This window comes from Pan troglodytes, chromosome 1 (genome assembly GCF_028858775.2).
Source record: "Pan troglodytes isolate AG18354 chromosome 1, NHGRI_mPanTro3-v2.0_pri, whole genome shotgun sequence".
Taxonomy (NCBI): domain Eukaryota; kingdom Metazoa; phylum Chordata; class Mammalia; order Primates; family Hominidae; genus Pan; species Pan troglodytes.
The window spans coordinates 120,060,392-120,084,624 of record NC_072398.2 but is presented as its reverse complement, the minus strand read 5'-3'; the positions used below and the strand labels follow the sequence as shown (position 1 = coordinate 120,084,624).

The following is a 24,233-nucleotide window of genomic DNA, read 5'->3' as shown; positions in this document are numbered from 1 at the left end:
TACAGCACAGATATGCAGAAAAAAGAGATGATTTACATCCTGGGCAGGAGGGCAACAAGATTTCATCACACTACTCTGAAGAGCCTATAATTTGAAAATTATGAATTGTTTATTTCTGAAATTATCTTAATATTTTCAGACCATGGTTGACTGCGAATAACTGAAAATGCAGAAAGCTAAGCCATGGATAATGCAAGCCAACTGTATTAACATTTTTAGCCTATGTTATTTCTAAGGGTAAAATTTAACTAATGGGATTCAAATATTATGAAAGTATTTTTTGTCTTAAAATAATTTATTTAATATGTTGGTATGTATCGCTAAGCCTCGTGTTCTAGGAATGGACAAAGTCTATGTTTTTCCCTGAGCCACTTTCCCCATACAAATTTTATAATTTTATAAACTTTGACTCTGTCAATTTCCTTCTCCCCATACTATCACGCTTCATAACTTAAATAATAGTTTCCTTGATACGGGAATCAGGACTAAATGACATTTTGCAGGTGTGTTACACCGTGCTTTTCAAAGGCATGATACTTTTTTATGGTTTGTATCCAAATTATTTCTAGCAATGTCAGCATTTAGTCAATCAATGCTTATGGAAATGTCTCCCAGGTTTATTGCTGTTTAATATAGGCATAGTATTTTATTCCCTTTCTGTCTTATTAGTCCAGAAGACTTCAGAAATATTATTTACTGATTCTTGTATCTAGCAACTAATTTATAATTGAGGTCTCCATCACATAAGCATTATTCCTTGAATTGCTCCAACTGACAGTTTAAATGTTTTCTCCCCACCTTTTCTTCTGGCCAGGGAACCATCTCTTCTAAAAAGATAAAAACCTGATTAATCTTCTTCAAAGATTATTCTGCAAACCAGTTCATCACTGGGCACTTTCCAAATGATCATTTTTTTTCTTTTTAATTTCAGCAGGGATCTGTAAACTATTCTTTACCTGTACATACAGAGATCCAAGGAGAAACAATCCAATCATTTGCATACCCAGAAAAAATGAGAACACTGTTTTTGTAGATGCATGTATCACACTTATTTTGCATGTAGTTTAATTGGATTGCCAATTTTGTTCTTTAGAATTTGGGCTCTACAAAGGTTACATCCCATTAAAAAGGCTCAATATTTACCTGTTCAAGACTACTTTTATATGTAATTATAACTTGCCATAAATGAAAATCTAAGAAGCTCCTGAGTATGGTTATGACTTTTGTTTGTTATTAATCATATCTGCTGTTATTCCCAAACTTCTCAATGTTACATGAATACTAACCCTTGTTTTATATAAAATATGACTAAAGTAAATTTACCTACAGGTGCCTCTCTCCTTCACTGGTGATTAAAATTTCACACCAGAGACTAAACTTCATGAAACTACTGCAAGCATGTGTATGATAGACCAATTAGCTTAGTATCTGGCATTGTGGCCAGAAAAAAAAAAAAATCGTTACCTACAAAATCTCTTGGGCAACACTTAAGCCATGAAAGAGCCCACATGAATCCAGGTCTACTTTCCTTTACAGGTAGATTCCAGAACAACAACAAAAAATGTAAGACTACAAGAAATGACTTAATATGATAAAACTCCCATTTCAAAACCCAGTTCTAAAGGATTTACTGACTAATGCAGATTATTTAGTCATGGAAAATGTCTCTCATAAAAGTGCTCCTAACAAAACATGATCTACAATAATTTATAAAATGTGAAGGGTTGGGATGTGCAGACTGATTGGTGCACGTCAGGTTGTTTCTCTTAAATAAGGTATAAAAAACTATGATATCATAGTCTTTCGACTTTATTTTATGAGATAAAAAAGTATAGGCATAGGTGTTTTTAATAGTCTTCTTGATGATATCCTTTAGAATAATCTATCAAATGGCTTCTTTCATGTTTCCTGATTATCAGCATTCATCAGTGTTACTGTCAGCCTTGATTAAGTGGTTGAAAATTTCAGAGAAGAATAAGCAACTTCTGTGAACCTTTCCCCAATCCCTGAGAATCATAATCATTACAGAAATATTTTATCCTTTCATCAAATATCTCTGGAAAGTAGCCATGTTCGTTCATTGTTAATAGGGCAAGGTGCAGTGTCATAGAGGGTTAATCCATGTAAATTGGCTTCCACCCGTAAAGAAATTTTCTGGAACAGAAAAGAAAATTATATATAGAAGTTTGCTCCTTAAAGAGAGATCACTCCTTCAATATGTTCTATAGGCTACCTTGTGATTATGAATGTAAATCAATTCTAATGGTAGTGAGACAGCTGTTTTACTGTCAAAGGTATCCTCTTTGTACCAATTAAAATCTGGAAAAACCAAGCTTCTCAATTCATAAAGTTCCTTGTTTTTCTTTGGTTTCTACTAAGAATCAGTAAAACCAAATGTTGAGAATGACCTATGTAAAAGTACACAGAATCGATAACAAATTCTATGTAAGAATTTCTGAAATTTATTTTATAGCCCCATTTTCAAGGCTAAATCTTGCTAGCAATACTACTTCTTTAAACACAGAAACAATTTACCTGAAAAGTTACATCACTTGTTTATGATACCAAATCACAAACAGTTAATTTTCAAAAAGGCGGGAGAGTTGCCTATGGAAAGTTCTCTTAGTCCACCTTCCTGGACTAAGAGAAGGAAGTCTGACTGAATAAATCTAATACTGTGCCTTCTTACCTGAAAATCACGAATGTAAGTCAGGAAAAAACCAAAGAAGGAAAATGACATAGACCATTCTGCTGCAGTAGTGATCATGTGAAGCACATAACCCTGAGTGACGGGAAAAAAAGAATAGTTTTGTGAAATTTCATTTAAACGATCTATATACTATGTTTCAAATAAAAAACACACAATTCTTATAAAATAATTATAAAATAATGGAGCTTCTGAAAATCAACCCTTGACTTACCAGGCATATAATATCTCTAGAATTAAAGAGCCAGCATTAGGAAGTCCTCCTAAATGACACTCTATTTGTTTCACTGGGAGCGAATAAAATTTCCAATTAAATAGCTAAGATAGAACAGGATCATTTTTACTCTACAATTGAGAAATTACTATTGTCTTACCCAAAGCCATAAGATTCATAATATGCAACTAAGAAAAGTTTAACAATGCTCAGAATAAACTTAGTAAGTGCTGTGTTTACGATATTAAATAATATATGGGTTACAATTGGGAAAATCTAGTAAATTATTTCATTCATTCATTTTCACAAACATGCCCAATTTGAGGCTAATTCTTAAATAAAACACCACCAAGTGGTTTGTGAAAACAGATGAACTCATTTTATTCTTTAGTATATGTTCCTCTTCCTCTATTCTCAGAGTCCAAGATGCTATATCTACATTCAGATATCCACTATATTGAAACCTAAATGCAGAGTCCATAATCAATTTCCAGATAACAAAAAGTGGGAGAAGATGTCTTTTCAATTCAGAAAACAAGTATTCAAAACATAAATGATCTCGGTTGGCTATATTATATACTATACCCACATTTAGGGGAGTCAATTTCTCAGAAAACTCTTCTGCCATCGCAATGCTCTTCATATTTTGACAATATCTACAGATCACAGGTGACAGGAGAATATGGAAGGTTCTACATAAACCCTACCATATCAAGAAAATAATTTTAATACAGCACTGATTATTCTACCAGAAGACTTTCATTGTTACTGATGAAATGAAAAACACATCAAGATCAACCAAAATAACCATCTTTAATATAAAACTAAGTTTTATAGACTGTAAGTTCTTACTTTGTCCTCGGGGTTCCAATGGAGTTTCTGTTCTAAATCAGTCCCAAAATTGCCACTGTGCAAAACTGATGAGCAAGTCAGCACTATAAAAACATAAGTCAAGGAAGAATCTCAGAGAAGATCTCAGAGAACAAAAATCACTTTACAGTCTAAAAGGATTACTCACACATTTATTGCTAAGGTCTAAACCCATTTTCTTAAAGACTTAATGTTACACAGCAGTGGTACTGTGAAACTTAAAATGTGCTGCTCAGAGGGTCACAACAAAATGGTTCTCACAGTCAAACCCCACCTCTTTGCTCAGAAAATTAGCAGTTCTATCATAATCTTTAACTAGATAATGGTTCTCAGAAAGGGCATTTACTCATCCCTCATTTCTTTGAAGTGAGTATGATCAGGCTCAACATTTTTGTTCCTAGCTCAATTACTGAGGCACTATGTACAATCTGAATTTCATATTTCAAATTCTTTAGTTTAGGATTGTGAACCTAAGAATTTCTCCTACAAAAAAAAAAAAAAAAAAAAAAGACAAAAAGGCTTCTTATACTGCACCAATAGTGTTTACTTAAATCTTGTCATTCAATTCCTTTCCAAGTGTAGCCACATTGTACAGTGAAGGATACTGCTAAGTGCACTTACTCCACACCAGATAACCAACAACAGTCTGATCCAGAAGACTTGTTTGCCATGGATTTTGGGCTGCATTTGGTAGGAAAGGATGGTCTGAACAAACATATATAATGAGCCCATACCAAAGGTAAGCACAGCTCCACTTACATGTGCAGCAAAAAGGGTTGTTTTCTGAGAGATAGAGAGAAGAAATACGTCAATAAAAGAAACTCAGAACACATTGGCAACACAACATTTAAAAGCACAACCCAGAGATTTCAATAGGACATTCACTGAGTAGAGAAGCTCGGCCAATTCTACAAACAAAGTACTTTCTGAAGTAATTTTCTCTCATAATACTCAGCTTAAACCTAAGGATTATAGTAATACCAAACTATTTCATATACCTCCACTGAAAATATAATAGGAATTATTCATTTATTATTTTCTTCATTTAATAATATGTTTACTTGGTGCCTATTAGGTGCTAGGCACTGTTCTAAATCTTCAGATCCATTAGAGAACAAAACAGGCAAAAATGGAGCTCTGAGTTTAGTAAAGGTACATAAACAATAAATATAAACTTCAGAAATAAGGAAATTCCAGTGTGTCTGATGGTGAAAAGGGTCATAGGAAAAGCATAGTGCAATAAGAAAAGATTAGGATGGACTGCAGTGCTGGGAATAGGGAGTTTCCATTTAAATTCAATTTAACTGTAAATAAAATTTAAAGACTCAAGAAATTAAAATATTCTCCCTTGGCTCTAGCTTGATTGGTTATATATAGTTACACTGCCATAAGCCAAGGAACACCAAGGATTACTGGTAATCACCAGAAGCCAGGAACAGATTCTCCCTCTGAGCCTCCAATAAGAGAATCAACCCTACCAACACCCTGATTTCAGACTTCTGGCCTCCCGAACTTTGACAGAATAAATTTCTATTCAGTCACCCAGTTTGATATTTTATTATGGCAGCACTAGAAAATTAATACAGATTTCTGCTTACTAAAGTTTTACTACTCTCCTTTGATAAATTTCGTATGAAGAAAAAAATTCCTCTAAGTAGGTAGTGAAGACACTTACCATGTAGTTATTTTACTGAACAACATATACAAATTTGTTTTAAAAGAAATTCAATTTTTATTTTTTAAGTTAGATTTTTCAAATACCATCTTATAGCAATTATTAGGCATCTCTTTAAATGCAGGCAACCACAGCAATAAGAGAATTTTTTCCAATCCTGCATAGTCCCTTTAACCTCTCTCAATAAGTTACTAAATAATTAATGAAAGCATGTTTGTCTTAAGTAGTGAGCTAGGTGCTGGAGATACAATGGTGAACGTTTCGAAACCATTGTGCTTATAATTAATAAAGAAATACATCAACTAAAAAATAAAAATAATAAATTTACAACCATGGATATAAAGGGCGTTATGGCCTACCAAACAGAGGAAACAGTATGTGAGAGGAAATTAAATAAGCTTGTCCTATTTAAGGAGCACAAAAAGGCTAGTGATATATATAATGGAGACATTAAGAAGGGGGACAATGCAAAATTAGGCTTGAAAGGTAGACATCAGCCAGATTATACAAGATCTTTGAGTTAGTTAGGCAGTTTGGTGGTTTAGCAAATTATTTTTTTCTCTCTTGAATTGTATCTCTTTTCACATAATTTTTAAACCTGTAGAACTTTAAGCAAGGACACAGGGAAGCAAAATGAGATGTATATATGTTTCCAAAAGATCACTTTTACTGCAATATGAAGAAATGATTCAAGGAATGTAAGAGCGAATGCACAGGAACCACTGAGGAGGCTGTGGCAGTAGTTCAGATGAGAGATGATGAAATCTAAGCTAGTTGAGAAGAAGACAGTAAGGAGGGAAGTAAAGACAGAAATGGAAAGAAGTGAATGTCTTCAAAAAATATTCAAGAAGTAAAACCAGTAAGTCCTGACTCCATTTAAAACACAGCGCTAGCCTCTCTTCCAAGCCAATACCTGCAAGGGTAAAACCATTTATAGACCTGGTTTTGTAAAATTTTTCCCGTATAAATCACCTAGAGTTTGTCTCCATAAAAGAAAAGGGGGAAGTGGAGGAGGAAGCAGTGCACTCACCACTTTAATTAAGTAGTAAACGTTTACTCTGGAAAGGAAGGAGATCCTCATTAGTATAGCGGTGAGTAAAAAAAAAAAAAAGAAAGGAAAGAGAATTGTTTGATATTTGGGTAATGCTACAAGGTCTGGTTATAAACAGGGCCCAGCAATAAAGTCGTCAGTGAAAGATGAAGAGGGCATCTAAAGTTGCATGAAGAGATGTTAACAAAAGAGAAAAAGTAATTTAGTCAAAATTACACGGCCATAAGTACTCTTGTGAAGGTAAATTAGAATAAAAGCTAAAAGCAAAACAATAAAGAAAGTATATAGGCTACCTTAAGTAATTGAGATAAAGGTGGAAAGGCGGCTTGTGTGGGTGCTATCAAGAACTGCTACTGGAATTTGCTGGGCTGTGTAAACAAATACTGGAGATTCATCTTTACCATAAAAGTGATGAGAAACATTGTTAAATTGACCAAGAGACAGACAATCACCATCCTCACACTGAAATTCTCCAAAACATTTTTTAATAATGAGCTACAGAAACTGATTAGGGAAGGCAGAACTCTATTTGTGGCACAGACAGCTAGCTAGTTGTCCACCCAAATTGTTGTTATCCTTTCATAGTATAAAGTGGCTGCTGGGAACTAATGTCCAGCAAAACTACATTTTCTCCAGGGTCCATTTTTTCTGACCTGTGCACACCCGCTGCACCCCCATATCTAGCAAACATGAATGTCAGTGGAATTACATGAGTTACTGTCAGGTGACAAAAATTCTGTCCTTCACCAAACCCAGCTCAGGTTCCTCTGAACTTTCTTGTCAACTAGGTCCTGACTTCTGGGTTGCCATGTTCGTCTCTGCATTTTCCAATTTTAGCAAGAATCTTGTTCAGTTTAGCCGTAATCATCCATTCTCAGTATCTGATCACCATAAATATATCACCTCTACCATCCCTCAAGTGATGTCTAATCACCCTGGCCTGCCTTCACCAAGAATCCTATTAGGTCAGTGCTATGGTTTTGACTATTTGACCCCTCCAAATCTCAAGTTGCAATTTGATCCCCAATGTTGGAAATGGGGCCTAATGGCAGGTGTCTGGGTCACAGGGGTGGATCCCTCATGAATAGACTGATGTGGGGGGTTGGGGGTGGTGAATGAGTTCTCACTCTATTCATTCCTGTGAGAGCTGGTTGTTAAAAAGAGACTGGCACCACCACCCCCTTGCTTCCTCCCTTGCCATGTGAGCTCTGCACACACCAGCTCCTGCTTTGCTTTCCATCATGTGTAAGCTTCTTGAAGTCCTCATCATAACCAGATGCTGGCATCATGCTTCTTGTACAACCTGCAGAACTATAAGCCAAATAAACCCCTTTTCCTATAAATCACCCTGCCTGAAGTATTCTTTTATAGCACACAAAACAAACCAAGGCAGTTTAACCAGAATCCCTTCTTAACCCTTACGTTTCCAGCTTAGTAATTTTCCATCCACTAACCACTGCACCCTGCTCCACAGCTATGAATTCCCACTTTTACTTGTATTCAGAGTTGAGCCCAATGTTTCTTTCCTACTGCTCTCTCTGTGGAGAATTGAAAAATATTTGATAAAGGTTGACCACTACTTTAACATTAAGTATTTGACATTATTTTTCCTGAGAAAAAGCTAGAAGACCTACAGTTCTTCCTTTCCTTTCCTCATATACAAGGCAGGACACCTAGGAATGCAGGCAATCAATGAAAACATCCAAACAAGTAGATAAAATAGGTAAATGATTATAAATTGTTAGGCATATTAAAAACAAAACTTTTAAAATCTGTAATTGTGTCACTTCTAATTTATATCAATTTTGTTTCAGTAGTGAGTTGAAGTAATCTCCAACTAAGTAGTAATGAAGACTCTAATAATTGTCCTGTGGATCCTAAAAAAGTTAAAATAATTTGTATTTGTTCAGACTTTTAAATATGAATTTTTCTAGTTGTGCAAGTAGCTATTTCTAATAGGGTCAAATAATTTAAAGGAAGTGATTTCTATTTTGTTAAGGTAAAGAAATAACAACAGCATGTAACTGAATGCTTCAGGTTTCCCTTTTAATATGTATATTTATGTACTTAAGGAAAATACCTATGCTGGGCTAAAACACAAACCTGGAAGTTTGCCACAATAGAAAGTCCTAAACAACTCAGTATTCCAAGTACAAGGCCAGCCTTGTTTAATTTGATGATAACGTTCTCTTCAGGACTCAGAGCATGAACTTGCTTATAACGAACATAAATGGTAGCAATGCCTGGGAAAAGATAATCCAAAAAACAACAAAGTAATAAATAACCAAGAAATAAAGTTGCCAATGAAGAGTTCACAAAGGTCACTGCTATCCAGAATCACAGATTTTCCTTTTAAAATTAATCAGAGAGAATAAAAAGAAAAAAAAACAAACAAAATAGCTGTAGTTTTGTTTTTGCTTTTAAAAAATGGGGTCTCTCTATGTTGCACAGGCTGGACTCCAACTCCTGACCTCAAGTGATCCATTGGCCTCAGCCTCCCAGATAGCTGGGACTGTAGGCACATACCTGTGTGCCTGGCTCATGCTGTGGATGTTGGAGAACCTTAAGGTTGTATTATGGAACTACTGATGCCTCCAGTGACTAAGCAAATCATTTGCCTTCCATGGGTCTCATATTTACAAATAGTTATATAAAACACAAAATGTTTTTATGATTAGCATCAGAATCAGAACTAGTTATAGAATATAGATAAAATGGGCGTAGGCAAAAAACCCAAAAGCTTATTTGTGTCACTCTCATATCATTTTATTTCAAATTACAACTTGGCTCAGTAAGACATAGTAGCCAATTACACAGGGGGAAAAGCCCACCTTACCATATTTATCAGTCAAGAACTAGCTAAATCAAATTTTCCACTGCAGAAATATTGCCAGACAATTCAACAGTGTAGAAAGCATTACAAGAGATATGCTTGTAAAGACATGTTTCTGAAGAGTTTGGTCATGAAATGAACTTCTTTAAGTTGAATTATCTTCCTGATTTCTATTTTTGACCCAAGCAAATAATAAACATACAGAAGAATGCAAATATTTAAAACAATCACACTTGATGGAAAAATATTATGTGAGTAAACCATTAATAAAAATTTGGTTCAAAATAAACAGGGATATGAAATACTTCAGTAGCAACTCTATCCCTTTAGCATTAGAATGTTGCTCAAAAATCAAAACATGGTTCCATCTTTATTCTCAAACATCTAAACTGTTTATCCCAAAGGAATTTAGTTAGGATTAGCTGTGGTCAGCTGCATCCACAACTCTTTGTTCCTTACTGGTTGCTTAAGAAGTCCACTACAATCCTCAAGGAATATTTGGTTAGACTTAACAACTTCCATTTGAATGAATAGAATAATCCGACACATATTTTTTTAAAGGTTTATTCCCATAAGTCCGCATTTCTAGAAAAGTGTTTTTCTTTTAAAAGGAGCATAATTATGATCAATTATTTAGTGATAACATACTCTCAAGTATAACTAGAAAGTAAAACAAGTAACACTCCAGTGTTGAAAGAAGAAAATACTGTAGCAATTTGGCTATTATCATGTTAAAATCACTTTCATTACTTACATAAAACTGCCGCAATATTTAGCATTGCCCCAAATAAGCATTTTTCTGGAGCTACTGTACCAGTGTCACTGAAAGAAAAAAAGGAAGGTATGTGGATTTCTCATACTAGATAAACACATATATTTCTTCTAAGGGATAAGAATATCAGGAGTTAATTCAAACTTCTTATCTTTTATAAATCCAGGAGTTCAACTCATATCATTTTATACAGAGAACATGACAATTTGAGTTCACAAATATCTGCCTACTTCACCTTTTACTCACATCATTTTAAGATTATTTCTCTTCCACATAGTAGAAATCAATATATATTGATTTTTAAAAAGCTGTCCTTGGTATGTTAAGACTATGTTATTGACCTACCATCATTCAGGCAGATGGATTTATCTGTCCCACCAGAATATTCCCTAAACACCACAGGCTTTTCACAACTCTGCCTTTTTGCACCTTTTGTTGACTATGTCTGTATTCAATTAACACCTATTCACCTACTGATCAATTTTTAAAAGTATTATCAAGCACTTACCATGTGCCAGACACCATTTCAGAAACGGGAACACAGTGATAAGTAAAATAGACAAAGCCCCTGCCCTCGCGGAGCTTACATTCAAGACAGTTTTGAGTCTCTTCCTCTCTATAACCTTGGATAACTCCTCTAGCAGATAGTGACTCACATAGCATGCTTTCTGAACTTCTATAAACTCACTTACCACACAGCATTACAATGTATCCACTTGCATGCCTGTCTTTCAGGGCAGTATGCAACACACCGGGGCAGATTAAAACCCCACCATTTACTTACTGCAGGACCTTAGGTTCATCCTTTTATCTCCCTAAAACTGTTCCCTTAATTTGCAAAATGGAGCTATTCATTCCCTCCCAGCTCATCATATCACTGTGAGGATGAAATGTAATGGTAATGCATGTTAAGTATCTAGCACAGTAGCAGGCTAATGGGAGATATCCATTAAATATTAGTTCTTTCCCCTTCTTAAAAATACTACAAAGATTAAAAAGACAGTGTCTTTGGCCTTGAATTGACATACCACAGGAAAGAGATAATTAGGGTCTCAACTAAGACAATGCAATGGGGATAAAAAAGAAGTAGAAAGTTATAGCTGGTAAGAATGCATAACGTTTAGTAAACATTTAGATTAGGGGTGTTAGGAAATGGAAAGTATTAAACATGAATTGTAAGGATTGCTCCTTCTAACTTTCCAATTCCATGAGTCTTTCTCTTAAAAAAAAAAATCTGCAGTGAAAATAGAGAAACAAAAAATAATGTATTTGTAAAGAAACAATTATAAAATAATAAAATTTATCTTTTACATACAAAAGATTTTGGTACTCTTTGACCATCTTCAGGAGGAGGGAATAAAGGGTTTTTTGTTCCTGCTACTTTTCAAATTTTCCACAATGTATATGTATTATTCTTAGAAAAATCCATAATTTTCATAGCTATACTTCAAATGATACATGTAAGTTAACAAAGGCATGCATTTCCAAGATGGTTGGCTAAGAGTGTTCCCTCCTTTGGCTCAGGATAGAATGACATACACTGGCCTACAAATGAAAACAGCCATGCCCATCACCTCATTATCATAGCACTTCATCTCAGTGGTCACAGCATCACCAAAAAATATCTGAGCATCTAACATCAAAATATATGTTATCATTATTCTGTATGTTAAATATTGGCAAAGTTTAAATGTTTTTAGATTAAAAATATACATAGATGTTGTAATATTTCTTCTCTTACCCCAGTGGCTAGTCACTCCTTTGGGCATCCATTACTTGAACCAACTAAGAGAACACCTGAAGCACACTTATAGCAAAATTGTCTTTGAAGTGAAATTTACATTTGGTTATGTCCATTGGGGCTGTTAACAGCTAAACCATTTTCTTCGTTTCTTTTTTTTTTTTTTTTTTGACAGAGTCTCGCTCTGTTGCCCAGGCTAACAGCTAAACCTTTTGGATAGGATCTAGGAACTGAAAAGAATTTTGCAGACTTGCTAGTTTAACTTAATCATTTTGCAGATGAAGGAAATGAGCCTACAAGAAATAAAAATAAGTACTAGAGTTTAAATATGTATGTCAGAATGTTGGAGAAAGACCTCAGGGTAATACTAAGTTCATTAGCAGAAAAATCAAAAAGCAGAAGAGGCAGAACAGAAAAGGAAGTGTCTAGGGTGCTTTTTAAAGAAAATCACATGCAGTACCACCAAGGAAGTGAAACTCAGAAAAAGAACTAAGTGGCCTCTTATATTACAGTAGTCCCTCGGTATCTGTGGGAGACTGGTTCCAGGACCTCCATCAGATAACAAAACCTGGGGATGCCCAAGTCTCTTAACATAAAATGGTGTAGTATTTGCATATAACCTATTCACATCTTCCAATATGCTTTAAATCATCTCTAGATTACTTATAATATCTAATACACATCACTTCATTCCTGTGGATTCAACGAAGTACTTGGCACCTGGCAAACTCAAGTTTTGGAACTTGATGGAATTTCTTTCCCCAGAATATTTTCAATCTGTGGTTGATTGGCTGTATAGAAGTGGAACCCATGAATATAGGGGGCTGGCTGTATTAAAAGTTCTTCAAAACGAAAGCAGACAAGTTCTCAGATGGAGAAAAAAAATACTGTGAAAGACCCTCATGAATATTAAATATGTACCTTCTGGAGTTACTAAAGAATGGTGTGGCTCCTTAGGCTACATATTCCACTAGCGGAGTGGTAATTATTTATCAAATTATTTCTCGAATTGGAACCTTAAATTCTAAAACATTTTTGGGTTTTGTAAATCTTCCCAAACTGCATCCAATTTGTTTATATCTTTTGTGCCACGCCATACCACTGTGGAAACAACATGTAGATAGTAATGCCCAGATCTTTTCTTGACATTTTTAAAAGATAAATTTAATCTTCCAATTTATCATTCTTTAAAAGATTACTATTTTCTGTGTTGGAAAGGTTATTTTTCTGAAGGTAAACAAATGAATAAATGAAACAACCACAACAGCAACAAAACAAAAAATATTACTCAACAATAGCAACAAAATTTGGCATCTCTGTGAAGAGACAGATGTTTCAAAAGCATCATATAGAGGCTGAATACTTTCAGGGGTGGACCTAACTATATTCCAGGTGAAATCATCTAGATTAAAACACTAGTAGTTGCTTAATCATATTTAATAATAACGTTTTAATAATTATGTTTTCTTCATCTCCCTGCCCTATGTAATTTATTTAACTTTTATAGAGAAGTTTAAGTCTCAATAGCTCAGAAACCATTCATATAATTATGATTTCCTCATATCCTTTTTGTGAATGCATAAATTGATGCAACAATTCTAAAGATATGTTTGGAAATGTCAAATGAAAAATGTAGATGCCCTATTACCTATCTAGCAATCTCACTTCTAGAAATCTACCTCATATCAACATCAGTATGTAAAGTTGTATGTAATGAAACCTTCATTATAGTACTGTTTGTAACAGCCAAAAAAAAGGGAAGGAAGAATAAGTAAGCAATTTCTGTATCAACATCCTATCACTTTTTATAAATGAAACAAAATCAAAAACCCAAAAAAGTGAGAAAGAACGAGAAAAAAAAGAGAAAGAGTTTTGTACATACATGATAACAAGATAAAACAAACCAAACTCTGGAAGGAAATCTACCAAACTATGAATTGTCTCTAGGGTGTAGAAACTGGAAGGTGTCAGGAAGGGATTTTTGCTTTTCATTTTTATAATCACTCTAGTATTGTTTAAAATTTGTTGTAATAATTACTTTTTGCTATTGCAATTTTAAAAAAAGAGGGTTATTATAGCTTCTTGGCCTTTTGGCTAAGATCAAGTGTAAAAAAAGAGGGTTATGAACATAGTATATGCAACTGACTACCCATTCTTCATTCGTTGTGAGATTTCAAAAATGTTATCAATAAATTTTGATACTTAATACGTCAAAAATATCTAGGCAGCATAAAGAGTAAGAGCCTAGCTTCTACAGTCAAACTGTCCAGGTTTAATTCTTGGTTCCAACACTGAGTTATTTGCCCATGAGCAAATAACTTGACCTCCCTGGACCTCATTTCCTTCTCTCTCAAATGAGGATCATAGTTTCTACCTTATCCAGTTGTTGTAAGGATTCAACTATTTAGGACATGAAGAATGCTTAGTAAATTACTTTCTACGAGGCTGGGCACAGGGGCTCACGCCTGTAATTCCAGCACTTTGGGAGGCCAAGGCGGGCAGATCACGAGGTCAGAAGTTCAAGACTAGCCTGACCAACATGGTGAGACCCCATCTCTACTAAAAATACAAAAATTAGTCAGGCGTGGTGGCGTGCGCCTGTAATTCTAGTGACTCAGGAGGCTGAGGCAGGAGAATCGCTTGAACCTGGGAGGCGGAAGTTGCAGTGAGCCGAGATTGTGCCACTGCACTCCAGCCTGGGCGATAGAGTGAGATTCCATCTCAAAAAAAAAAAAAAAAAAAAAAAGTTTGGGCGCAGTGGCTCACGCCTGTTAATTCCAGCACTTTGGGAGGCTGAGGTGGGCAGATCACAAAGTCAGGAGTTCAAGAGCAGCCTGACCAACATGGTGAAACCCCATCTCTACTAAAAATGCAAAAAAAAAAAAAAGAAATCAGCTGGGCGTAGTGATGCACGCCTGTAATCCCAGCTACTCGGCAGGCTGAGGCAGAAGAATCGCTTGAACTCGGGAGGCGGAGGTTGCAGTGAGGTGAGCTGAGATCGTGCCACTGCACTCCAGCCTGGGTGACAGAGCTAGACTCCATCTCCAAAAAAAAAAGAAAATTACTTCATACACAGTAAGCATATTAAGACATGTTTGTCATTTCCATTATCTTTTCATATCATTATTACTGTTTGTAGCATTTATTTTTTAATTTTAAGGGGCGAATAATTCCAATTCTATATTCTGAAACAACTTCAAATACTTACTTAGAAAAGAAGGCACTAAAGAGTCACAGTTCAAGAACCAGTTCACAAACTGAATCTTATTGGGCTGTCTCTACATTTCTCTATCACAAAGAAAAAGCCAAATTCAAGTTCCTTTTTATATTCCCTTTATTGTTGTAATGCCAATGTAAAATCTGATTTTTAAAAGGTTGACATTAAATGTTGGCTTCAATGTTAAAATAAGAATGAGACATAAAGAGTCTCCTATACAAAGAATACATTTCACTTACCTGATATAAGGTAAAGCCGGGTCTATATGGTGGAGTGTTACTGCAGTAATGTATGAAAATATGAAAGCAGCAGATGTCCAAATTACAAGGGCTGAAGGAAGGAAACTGAGGCCTTGCTGAAACCACCACATTTCAAACAGGTTTTCTGAAATAGAGAAAACATATTAGAAAAGATAATTCACAAGAGTTTCCTCATCCTACTTTAGCCATCCATGCCCACAGCCTTGTACTTACCACCCCAAGCTGTTTCACCTCTGAAATCATCCCTCATGCCATACCCCAATACTCGCTCTCCTTCCCTTTCTTAATGAGCGCAACCAAGATTCACCTACGTGACAGAGCTAGAAACTTGCTTTCTTGTCCCATCTTCCCATGGAAAGTACCAAGTACTGTTTATACTACCTCCTAAATTTATTTCAAATCTACCCTTTTTCTCCATCTTCACTGTCACTACTTTACCCAAACCACCATCATCTCTTGGTCAATTATAACTTCCTAAGGGGTACCTGTGATATTGTGAAATACATATGTATTTGGTCTTCATCCCATTTCCTGGCAAAAAGCTCTTAAAACGCTTGGAATCTCCAGGGTAATAGGAGTGTCTTCTATATGCTAATAAGGCTTGCAGTCCATATAGTTTTAGGATGGGAGCTGGTCACAGGAAAGACCGAGGCATAATTAGAGGGTTGGACGTTCAGTCCTCCATCCCCAATTCCAGGAAGGCAGAGAGAGAGGATGAAACTTAAGCTGATCATGCCTGTGTAATGAGGCACCCATAAAAACCCAAATGGACTGGGTTCAGAGAGCTTCTAGATAGCCAAACATGCGGAGGTTCCTGAAGGATGGCATACCCAGAGAGGGCACAGAAGCTCCATGCCCCTTTCCATATCCCTTGCCTTATGCATCTGGTAAATATAAGCATTTCCCTGAGTTCTGTGAGCCACTCCAGCAAATTAATCAAACACAAGGAGGGGGTAATGAGAACCTTAGTTTATAGCCAGTCAGTTAGAAACATGGGTAAGACAACCCCAGCTTGTGATTGGTGTCAGAAGTTGGGAGGTAGTCTAGTGGGACTGAGCCCTCAACCAGTGCGATCTGATGCTATCTCTAGGTAGATACCATCAGAATTGAATTAGGGGATATCCAATTGGTGTCAGCTGGTGGAGAGAAATCTCCATACTTCTTGATGATCAGAGAAGTATTATGTTGATTATTGAGTGAGAGAACAGGAAAAATACTTTGGTTGGTTTTTATTCCTCTTTTTTTTTTTTTTTTTTTTGAGACAAGGCCTCACTCTGTTGCCCAGGCTGGAGTGCAGTGGTGCAATCACAGCTAACAGCAGCCTTGACCTCCCTGGCTCAAGTGATCCTCCCACCTCAGCCTCCCAAGTAGCTGGGACCACAAGTAACACACCACCATGCCCAGCTAACTTTATTATTTGTAGAGATGAGGTCTCATTATGTTGCCCAGGCTGGTATCAAACTCCTGGGCTCAAGAAATCCTCCCACTTCAGCCTCCCAAATTGCTGGAATTATAGGTATGAGCCACCCAGCCAGCCTAGTTTTTCTATTATTACTCAATCCTCCTCCAGTCTTGACCAAACCAATCTAGACTCCACTCTAAAACCAAAGTAATCCTTCCAACTTCAAAATACCAATCTGATCCCCTTATTCTCCTACAATGGTTTCCCCTATACCCTTAGTCTTTGCTCCTTAACATGGTCCATAAGGTCCTTGCATTGTCTTGTCTTTACTTACCTTTTTTTTTTTTTTTTTTGAGACAGAGTGTCACTGTGACACCCAGGCTGGACTGCAGTGGCACAATCTCGGCTCGCTGCAACCTCAGCCTGCCAGGTTCAAGAGATTCTCCTGCCTCAGCCTCCTGAGTAGCTGGGATTACAGGCATCTGCCACCACGTCCGGCTAATCTTTGTATTTTTAGTAGAGACGGGATTTCACCACGTTGGCCAGGCTGGTCTCGAATTCCTCACCTCAAGTGATCCACCTGCCTTGGCCTCCCAAAGTGCTGGCATTATAGGCGTGAGCTACCATGCCCGGTCTGTCTTTACTTATCTTTCTATATTCACCTCTGGCCATGCTTGGTTCTCAATTCTTTGCTCTAGCTATCATTATCTCATCATTACAAAAGCAAACACCTAGCATTTACTATGCCTTAGCAGTGTTTACTAAACACCTTAAATACATGAAATAATGTACTTTCCTCAACAGAATTACAGAGGTTAAGACAATTGCCCAAGGTCATAGAGCTGGATGTGGTGGAGATACGATTCAAACTCAAGCAATTTGATTCTAGTGCCCAATCAACTATGCCACAGTGCCAGAGCATATTTCTTACAGATCTTCAAATGTGTCATGCTCTCTAGCACACCTTCAGACATTCATGGTGACTAGAACACTACCTACCCAGTTAACTTTTATGTTTTTCAAGGCTCAATCTTTCCAGCTTCAGTTGAGTGTCCCTGCTTTGTTTTTAACAGCACCCTTTACCTCCCCAACCAGGGCACTCATTACATTTAACTTGCTTGTTTGGTTTTCTCTTCCTCACTAAACTTTAAGTTCTGTGAGAACAGGAAACAACTGTTCTGTTCACTATTATATTTCCAGCTCCTACATGGGGGCAGCAGGAGCAGGGGCGGAGACAGAGGGCCTAAATACACCCATACCCCACATCACCACTTTCTTCCTTGAATTCCAGATTAAGGATGTTGTTAAGTAATAATGAGTCAATAATATGAATTAAGAAACATTGGTACAAATTCATGCTTTTAATTTTTTTAATTTTTAAAAATATAGGAATACTTTTAAATTAGAATACTCCTATGAATGTGAGAATAATTTCATGTTTGAAGGAGTATCTTCTCATATTTTTTTGATGACCTAAAGAAATTTAGTGTTTTCCATGAACTTTGTGAATACTTACAGCTTCCTCATCTGAGACTGACTTTCCAAAGAATGAAATCTCAGCCATTTTTGATTGGTATTTGTCATTTACTCTGGCCATCTGATTTGTTGCTAAATATACACATTTGCATTTCATAATCTTCTCTTTTCTCTTCCTTTTTCCTTGTCAGTCCTTAACATCCCATCAATATCTTTTTTCTTCATCTATTCAGTTAATCATGACAAGTCCTTGCCAAAATCCTATTGGTGCTTTCCCCAGCATAGGTTTCCAGGACAAGAGTTCTTAATTTACATAATTTTGAATCATTTCTAAGATCTTTAATTTTTTCATTTTTCATCTCTTTAAATGTTAATTTGTTTCTGATCATTCCCATAAGTCCTTAGGAGTCTATGTCAGTTTAGCTGTCCCTTGCACATATGTTTTACAGTTTTTGACTCTGAGCCTATATTGGACAATCTTAAAATCTGGGAGTATTTTAAAAGGCTTAACTAAGGGTGAGTCATTACAGAGAGGATCCGTATTTGTTTTTTCCAGACAGTATGGCACATTACCAACCCGGGCCAACTTTATGTTAATTTCTTGGCTTCTGGTTTTTTAGACCATGTAGATATGTAAATTTGAACCTTGAATGAGTGATGGCAGACCCTCCAGTTTCAAGTTTTCAGGTGGCATCTTTATTCCCCCTCCTGGAGCTGTGATGAAAACGAACAAATTTCTCTGTGATCTCCCTTTGCCAGGAGGGAGATATTTTTCTGGCCCACCTATGACTGACTGTGTAGACTTTTGTGGGTCCTGGCTGAATGTGGGGGAAGGTGCTTCTCCAATACCATGAGTTGTACAATTTCAAGTGGAAATACTTAAACTTTATTCTATGAAAACATCACCCCCTGAAACACAGGTACCATTTACATCAACTACCATGGAATGGCACCCATTGACATTGAAGCATGTGCCTGGGAGGTTACAGGGATATGAATTCTATCTCTCTGCTTTGGGTAGAGAGCAGCCTGTCACCTGTCCCTGATTGTGCTCTACTTCTGCTATCAGCCAAATGCCCCCAAAGGAAACACACTGCTAGTATACTACTCTAGTTTCAGCTTTTTTGTTGTTGTTGTTTAACTTTTTAGCCCTGGAGATTTCCCTGTCTTTCGTAGAAGACCTGTCATGAATTTAATGAGCTAATGTAATTTATTCAGCATTTAGGTGTATTGGTAAAAGAGATTTTCAAATATTTTGTCCACCTCACTGCTAGTAGCAAAACCTCCTCCCCCTTTGTTTTACATGTCTAAATCCTTCCTTTTCTTCAAAAGCTCAAATGCTATCTTCCACAGATAACTTTACCTAAGCCCTTTGTATGTAGAAATAAGCACCCCTTTCTCTGAGAACACTTGATTTTCACATCTTTTAGAGCTCATTGTCTCTACAGTATGAAAATTGAGGATGGTGTCTTTAGGGAATAAGATCCTTCCACTTCTCTACCTAAGCATAGCAGAGGACCTTACCCATAGTAATCACTCAATTATTTGTTGCATGAACAGCCAAAGCAAAATCCTTTTATTTCCCAAAACTATTCATGATTTTTCTATTTCAGTAAACAACATTACCATTTTTTTCAGGTTATGAGGATTCTAAGACTTCAGAGGAATCTTAGGTTCTCTCTTATAAAGTCCTCACATGCTGTCACCAAGTGATGGCAATTCTATTTCTACAAGTCATTTAAACCATTCTTCTTCCCAGTTCACACTGTAACCACGTGATTCTGACTTTCAATTCTCCTGGCCTATCTGCTTTTCCTTCCCCTTCACCCATTCCACCTGCATTACCTAATTAACATTCCTAAAGTATTCCTCAGCTCAAAACTTTTTTTTAAATAAAATTGTGTGAACTTCAGCAAGCTTCATAACTTCTCTGAACCAGTTTCTCCTTTGAAAAATGGAATAATGTGAGGCTGGGTGCGGTGGCTCAGGCCTGTAATCCAGCACTTTGGGAGGCCGAGGCAGGCGGATCACGAGGTCAGGAGTTCTGAGACCAGCCTGGCCAGCACAGTGAAACCCAGTCTCTACTAAAAATAAAAAAATTAGCCAGGCATGGTGGCGTGCGCCTGTAATTACAGCTACTCGGGAGGTTGAAGTAGGAGAATGGAGGCTGAGGTAGGAGAATCGCTTGACCCTGGGAGGCAGAGGTTGCAATGAACTGAGATTGTGCCACTGCACTCCAGCCTGGGCAACAGAGCGAGACTCCATCTCAAAAACAAAAAAACAAAAAAAAAACAAAGAAAAATGGAATAATGTTATCAACACAGATTGTACCATCTGCTATAGCAACCACTGCTACATGTAACTATTTAAATTAAAATCTCGATAGATTAAAATTAAATAAAATTTTGAATTCCTCAGTCACACTACCCACATTTCAAATGCTCAAAAGCCACGTGTCACCATCCTGGCCAACACGGTGAAACCCCGTTTCTACTAGAAATACAAAAAATTAGCCGGGGGTGATGGCAGGCGCCTGTAGTCTCAGCTACTTGGGAGGCTGAGGCAGAAGAATCACTTGAATCTGGGAGGCGGAGGTTGCAGTGAGCTGAGATCGTGCCACTGCACTCCAGTAAAAATTTAGAACATTTCCATGATTGGCCGGGCACGGTGGCTCGCGCCTGTAATCCTAGCACTTTGGGAGGCTGAGGCAGGCGGATCACGAGGTCAGGAGATCGAGACCATCCTGGCTAACACGGTGAAACCCCGTCTCTACTAAAAATACAAAAAATTAGCCGGGCGAGGTGGTGGGCGCCTGTAGTCCCAGCTACTCGGGATGCTGAGGCAGGAGAATGGTGTGAACCCTGCGGGGCGGAGCCTGCAGTGAGCCCAGATCGCGCCACTGCACTCCAACCTGGGCGACAGCGAGACTCCGTCTCAAAAAAAAAAAAAAAAAAAAAGAACATTTCCATGATTGTGGAAAAGTTCTATTGGACTGTACTGAGTAGTCTTTGTACAGCTTATACTGATAGCACAAGCAAAGAACCTAACAGATTGCTGGTGCATAATAAATGGTAGCTTTTAGTATTATCTGTTAAATAGTATAAAATAATACCCATTTCATAGAGGTTTATTCAAGGATTAAATAAGATACTTATTTTCAGAGATGATCAGTATGTACTTATTCCTCTTATAATGTGAAAAATGAATTACCTGTTTTACAAGTTCACAAAATGTTAGTCTTCAGATCTGCTCATACCTGCACCTTTTGTAAATCCTAAAATCCACACAAAGAAAATAAGAAGTTTTTCTCTCAATCCACACAATTTTAAACATGTACAGTTTTAAGTCAACACGCCAATATTGTTCATGGGCAGAATACTAGGCTACAGCATTGTTAACAGGTTATTTTTCTTTGACGAGTTGACACGAGTTTTTTACAATGATGTTGTACCATCTGGAATTAAATAATGTTTTAATTCCAGGATATAAATTTTCATATGCATTCTCACATCCAACACCTTCACTATCTTAAAGAGGAAAAAAGAAATATCATTGAGTCTTCTCCTATAGAGAGACATGAGGAAAAAAATAATAGATTATTAAGCAAAATAAAGCAATTGCAAGTCCATGTGATGTAAAGAACACAGCTGTGAGATGAGGTATCTCTAAACGCAAGTCCTACCTTTACTACTACCCAACTCTATGATTTCAGGCAATTTACTTAGCTTCTGAGTTACAGTACTCAAACAGTTGTTCCTTGGAGTGGAGTAGAATAAGCATACAATATAATAATGAGAGCTGATTTATTAATTATGTAGTCATAAGGCCACAGGTATGGAGTACAACTTTATGTATGAATTTTTTCTATGTACGAATTATCTTGGATTCGTATCTCCTTAGGCTTTGAGAGTCCTAGTTGTTTAAACTGACAGTTTATAGAAGCAGGGCTTGAAATGGTTTACCAGTTTGCGAATGACAACTGAGGAATTTAAATGCATGGACTAGGTGAGGAAGACTAATTGTCAATGTGTTTTTGCCTTTGAAACCTGAAAGCATTGCTGAGTAATTGCCAAACAAACAAAATTAGAATTTTAATGATTCATAATTCAAAAAACCTTTCAAAATAATTGAGAGTATGCAGGAATAAATTTCACAGGGCAGTAAGAATGTTTATAAAAATGTTCTTGCAGGCCGGGGGTGGTGGCTCTCGCCTGTAATCCCAGCACTTTGGGAGGCCCAGGCGGGCGGATCACGAGGTCAGGAGATTGAGACTATCCTGGCCAACATGGTGACACCCTGTCTCTACTAAAAATACAAAAATTAGCTGGGCGTGGTGGCGGGCGCCTGTAATCCCAGCTACTCAGGAGACTGAGGCAGGAGAATCGCTTGAACCCGGGAGGCGGAGGTTGCAGAGAGCCAAGGTCGTGCCACTGCACTCCAGCCTGGCAACAGAGCGATACTCCATTAAAAAAAAAAGAAAAGAAAAAGTCTTGCATCTCTAACCTAACCTATCTTCTCTGCTCTCTTTGAAGTTCTATGAATCAAAACTGTGATTACAATTTTTTAACAAATATTTAAATACCCGTGGTAATAAAATGAATTCCTCATGCTGTCTTCGCCAAGTGGTGAATGCTAAGAAATAAGAAAGTAAATTCTGGAAGTTCCAAGTGAACGGTCAGAAAGCCCTAAGCTGCTTTTAGAGATGCACAGAACCATCAGGCTCAAATCAAAATATAATTTAAAAATACTTACTTTTCTAAACTCTAACTTGGCCTCCTGACAAACATAATATTCTCCTAATGGTTAAATCCTAAAGAGTCTAAAAAATTAAGTGTTTTTATAAGCTGCATCAAATGTTACATTAAGAGAAATGAGGACAATCCGATAATGCAATGCAAAATACAGAGTTGCATTTGGTTACTGATTTATAAATTAAAATTTGGGAGAACTGGAAAGATTATTTCTACAGTGTTTCTGTGTTTTTCAGATGTATCCTACTTGAAAACACGGTTGTGAAGATACCCAGGACCAGCAATTTCCTTTCTGTGCGGGACCCACCCGCTGCGATGGAATTGAGTGCAGAAGACTGAGCTTCGTGTAAACACAAGGTCACCAGGGATCGTAATTTCAAACTCTCCCCTCCCCCTCGCTCCCTCCAGCCACCAAAGTATCTGAACCCAGAACTCACAACAGGAACGTGTACTCAACCGTACCTTTTGTGGGAAAGGGGTGAAGATTCTTGGTAACTGCTTTAACAAACCAGAGGAATTAATTAGACCGCTGATTTTCTCCGGAAGCGCGAAGCACTAGGCCGTTTGAGGATCTCCGCTCCGCTTTGCCTGGGACCAGGAAAAGACGCGAGAGACGGAACTCGGCATCAGGCACTGCTTGGGGCAGGAGGAGAGTAGGGGAAACCAAGGAAGAGAACAGAAAGGTAGGGCACAGGGAGCTGAGCCCAGCTGCACTCATCCCCGCCCCCGGAAACCCCCGCAGCTCCCGCCCCAACCAGCCCCTCTGGCGCCTGGCATAAGGTAGCCCCCGGAGGCAATGAGGGCCAGCAGGAGTCTCGCGCGCCTGCGACGCGGGTAAGGGGGCTCCAGGCTGCGCCCACTTCCCCGAGCTGCCAGATCCCACCCTCTGACGCACCCTTCTAGAGGGAGCGGGCTGCAAGCGCTGGGGCCTGTCCCTTCTCCCCTACTTCGACTTACCTTACCAGACCGACTAGCGCTGGCCGCTGGCGCCGAAGCCCCTATGCTAAAAGGAGACAGGGCTGGGCCATGGGGCGCGCTCCCGAGCAGACCGGCCGGCCCCGGGGCGCGCTCACGGCCCCGAGGAGCGCGCCTGCGGCGCTGCTAGTTCAAACCTTGTTTCCCTTTACGGCAATCGCGAAAGTGTCGTGAACGTGCTGCCGCCGATCAGTCACCCAGTCGGCTGGAGTCGGAGGCGATATTTCTAGGGGTGTACTTGTTGGGGTCAGGGTAAGGCTGCGGAGCGCGGTCACCGGGCGTGAAGGAT

At 37.8% G+C, this 24,233-nt stretch overlaps 2 protein-coding genes across 11 annotated transcripts in view; one reads left to right on the top strand and one right to left on the bottom strand.

Moving 5' to 3' along the window:
* Positions 1 to 1,793: 1,793 nt before the first annotated feature.
* On the bottom strand, positions 1,794 to 24,111 carry DRAM2 (DNA damage regulated autophagy modulator 2). Of its 6 annotated transcripts, none has more exons than XM_063798455.1 (10): positions 23,927 to 24,111; positions 23,432 to 23,602; positions 21,429 to 21,492; positions 15,320 to 15,464; positions 10,105 to 10,172; positions 8,621 to 8,760; positions 4,397 to 4,574; positions 3,774 to 3,856; positions 2,690 to 2,782; positions 1,794 to 2,154 (listed from the first exon to the last, which is right to left on the bottom strand). In XM_063798455.1, exons 4-10 carry the CDS (start codon positions 15,448 to 15,450, stop codon positions 2,047 to 2,049), a joined length of 801 nt encoding a protein of 266 aa, XP_063654525.1. In that variant the 5' UTR covers positions 15,451 to 15,464; positions 21,429 to 21,492; positions 23,432 to 23,602; positions 23,927 to 24,111; the 3' UTR covers positions 1,794 to 2,046. The 6 variants fall into 6 exon arrangements, with proteins under 6 accessions (XP_063654525.1, XP_009427815.2, XP_024203431.2 ...); XM_009429540.5 differs by having other exon boundaries at positions 23,432 to 23,557; XM_024347663.2 differs by lacking the exon at positions 23,927 to 24,111 and having other exon boundaries at positions 23,407 to 23,513.
* Positions 23,498 to 24,233, top strand: part of CEPT1 (choline/ethanolamine phosphotransferase 1) — a 45,129-nt gene continuing 44,393 nt past the window's right edge. For 2 of the 5 annotated variants that reach the window (XM_001161701.8, XM_063798435.1), the window contains exon 1: positions 24,098 to 24,196. The gene's annotated coding sequence lies outside the window, so the exon portion shown is untranslated. Of the gene's footprint in view, positions 23,804 to 24,097; positions 24,197 to 24,233 lie in introns of those variants that run through there. The other 3 variants (XM_001161519.7, XM_054685584.1, XM_009429564.5) reach the window with 3 other exon arrangements.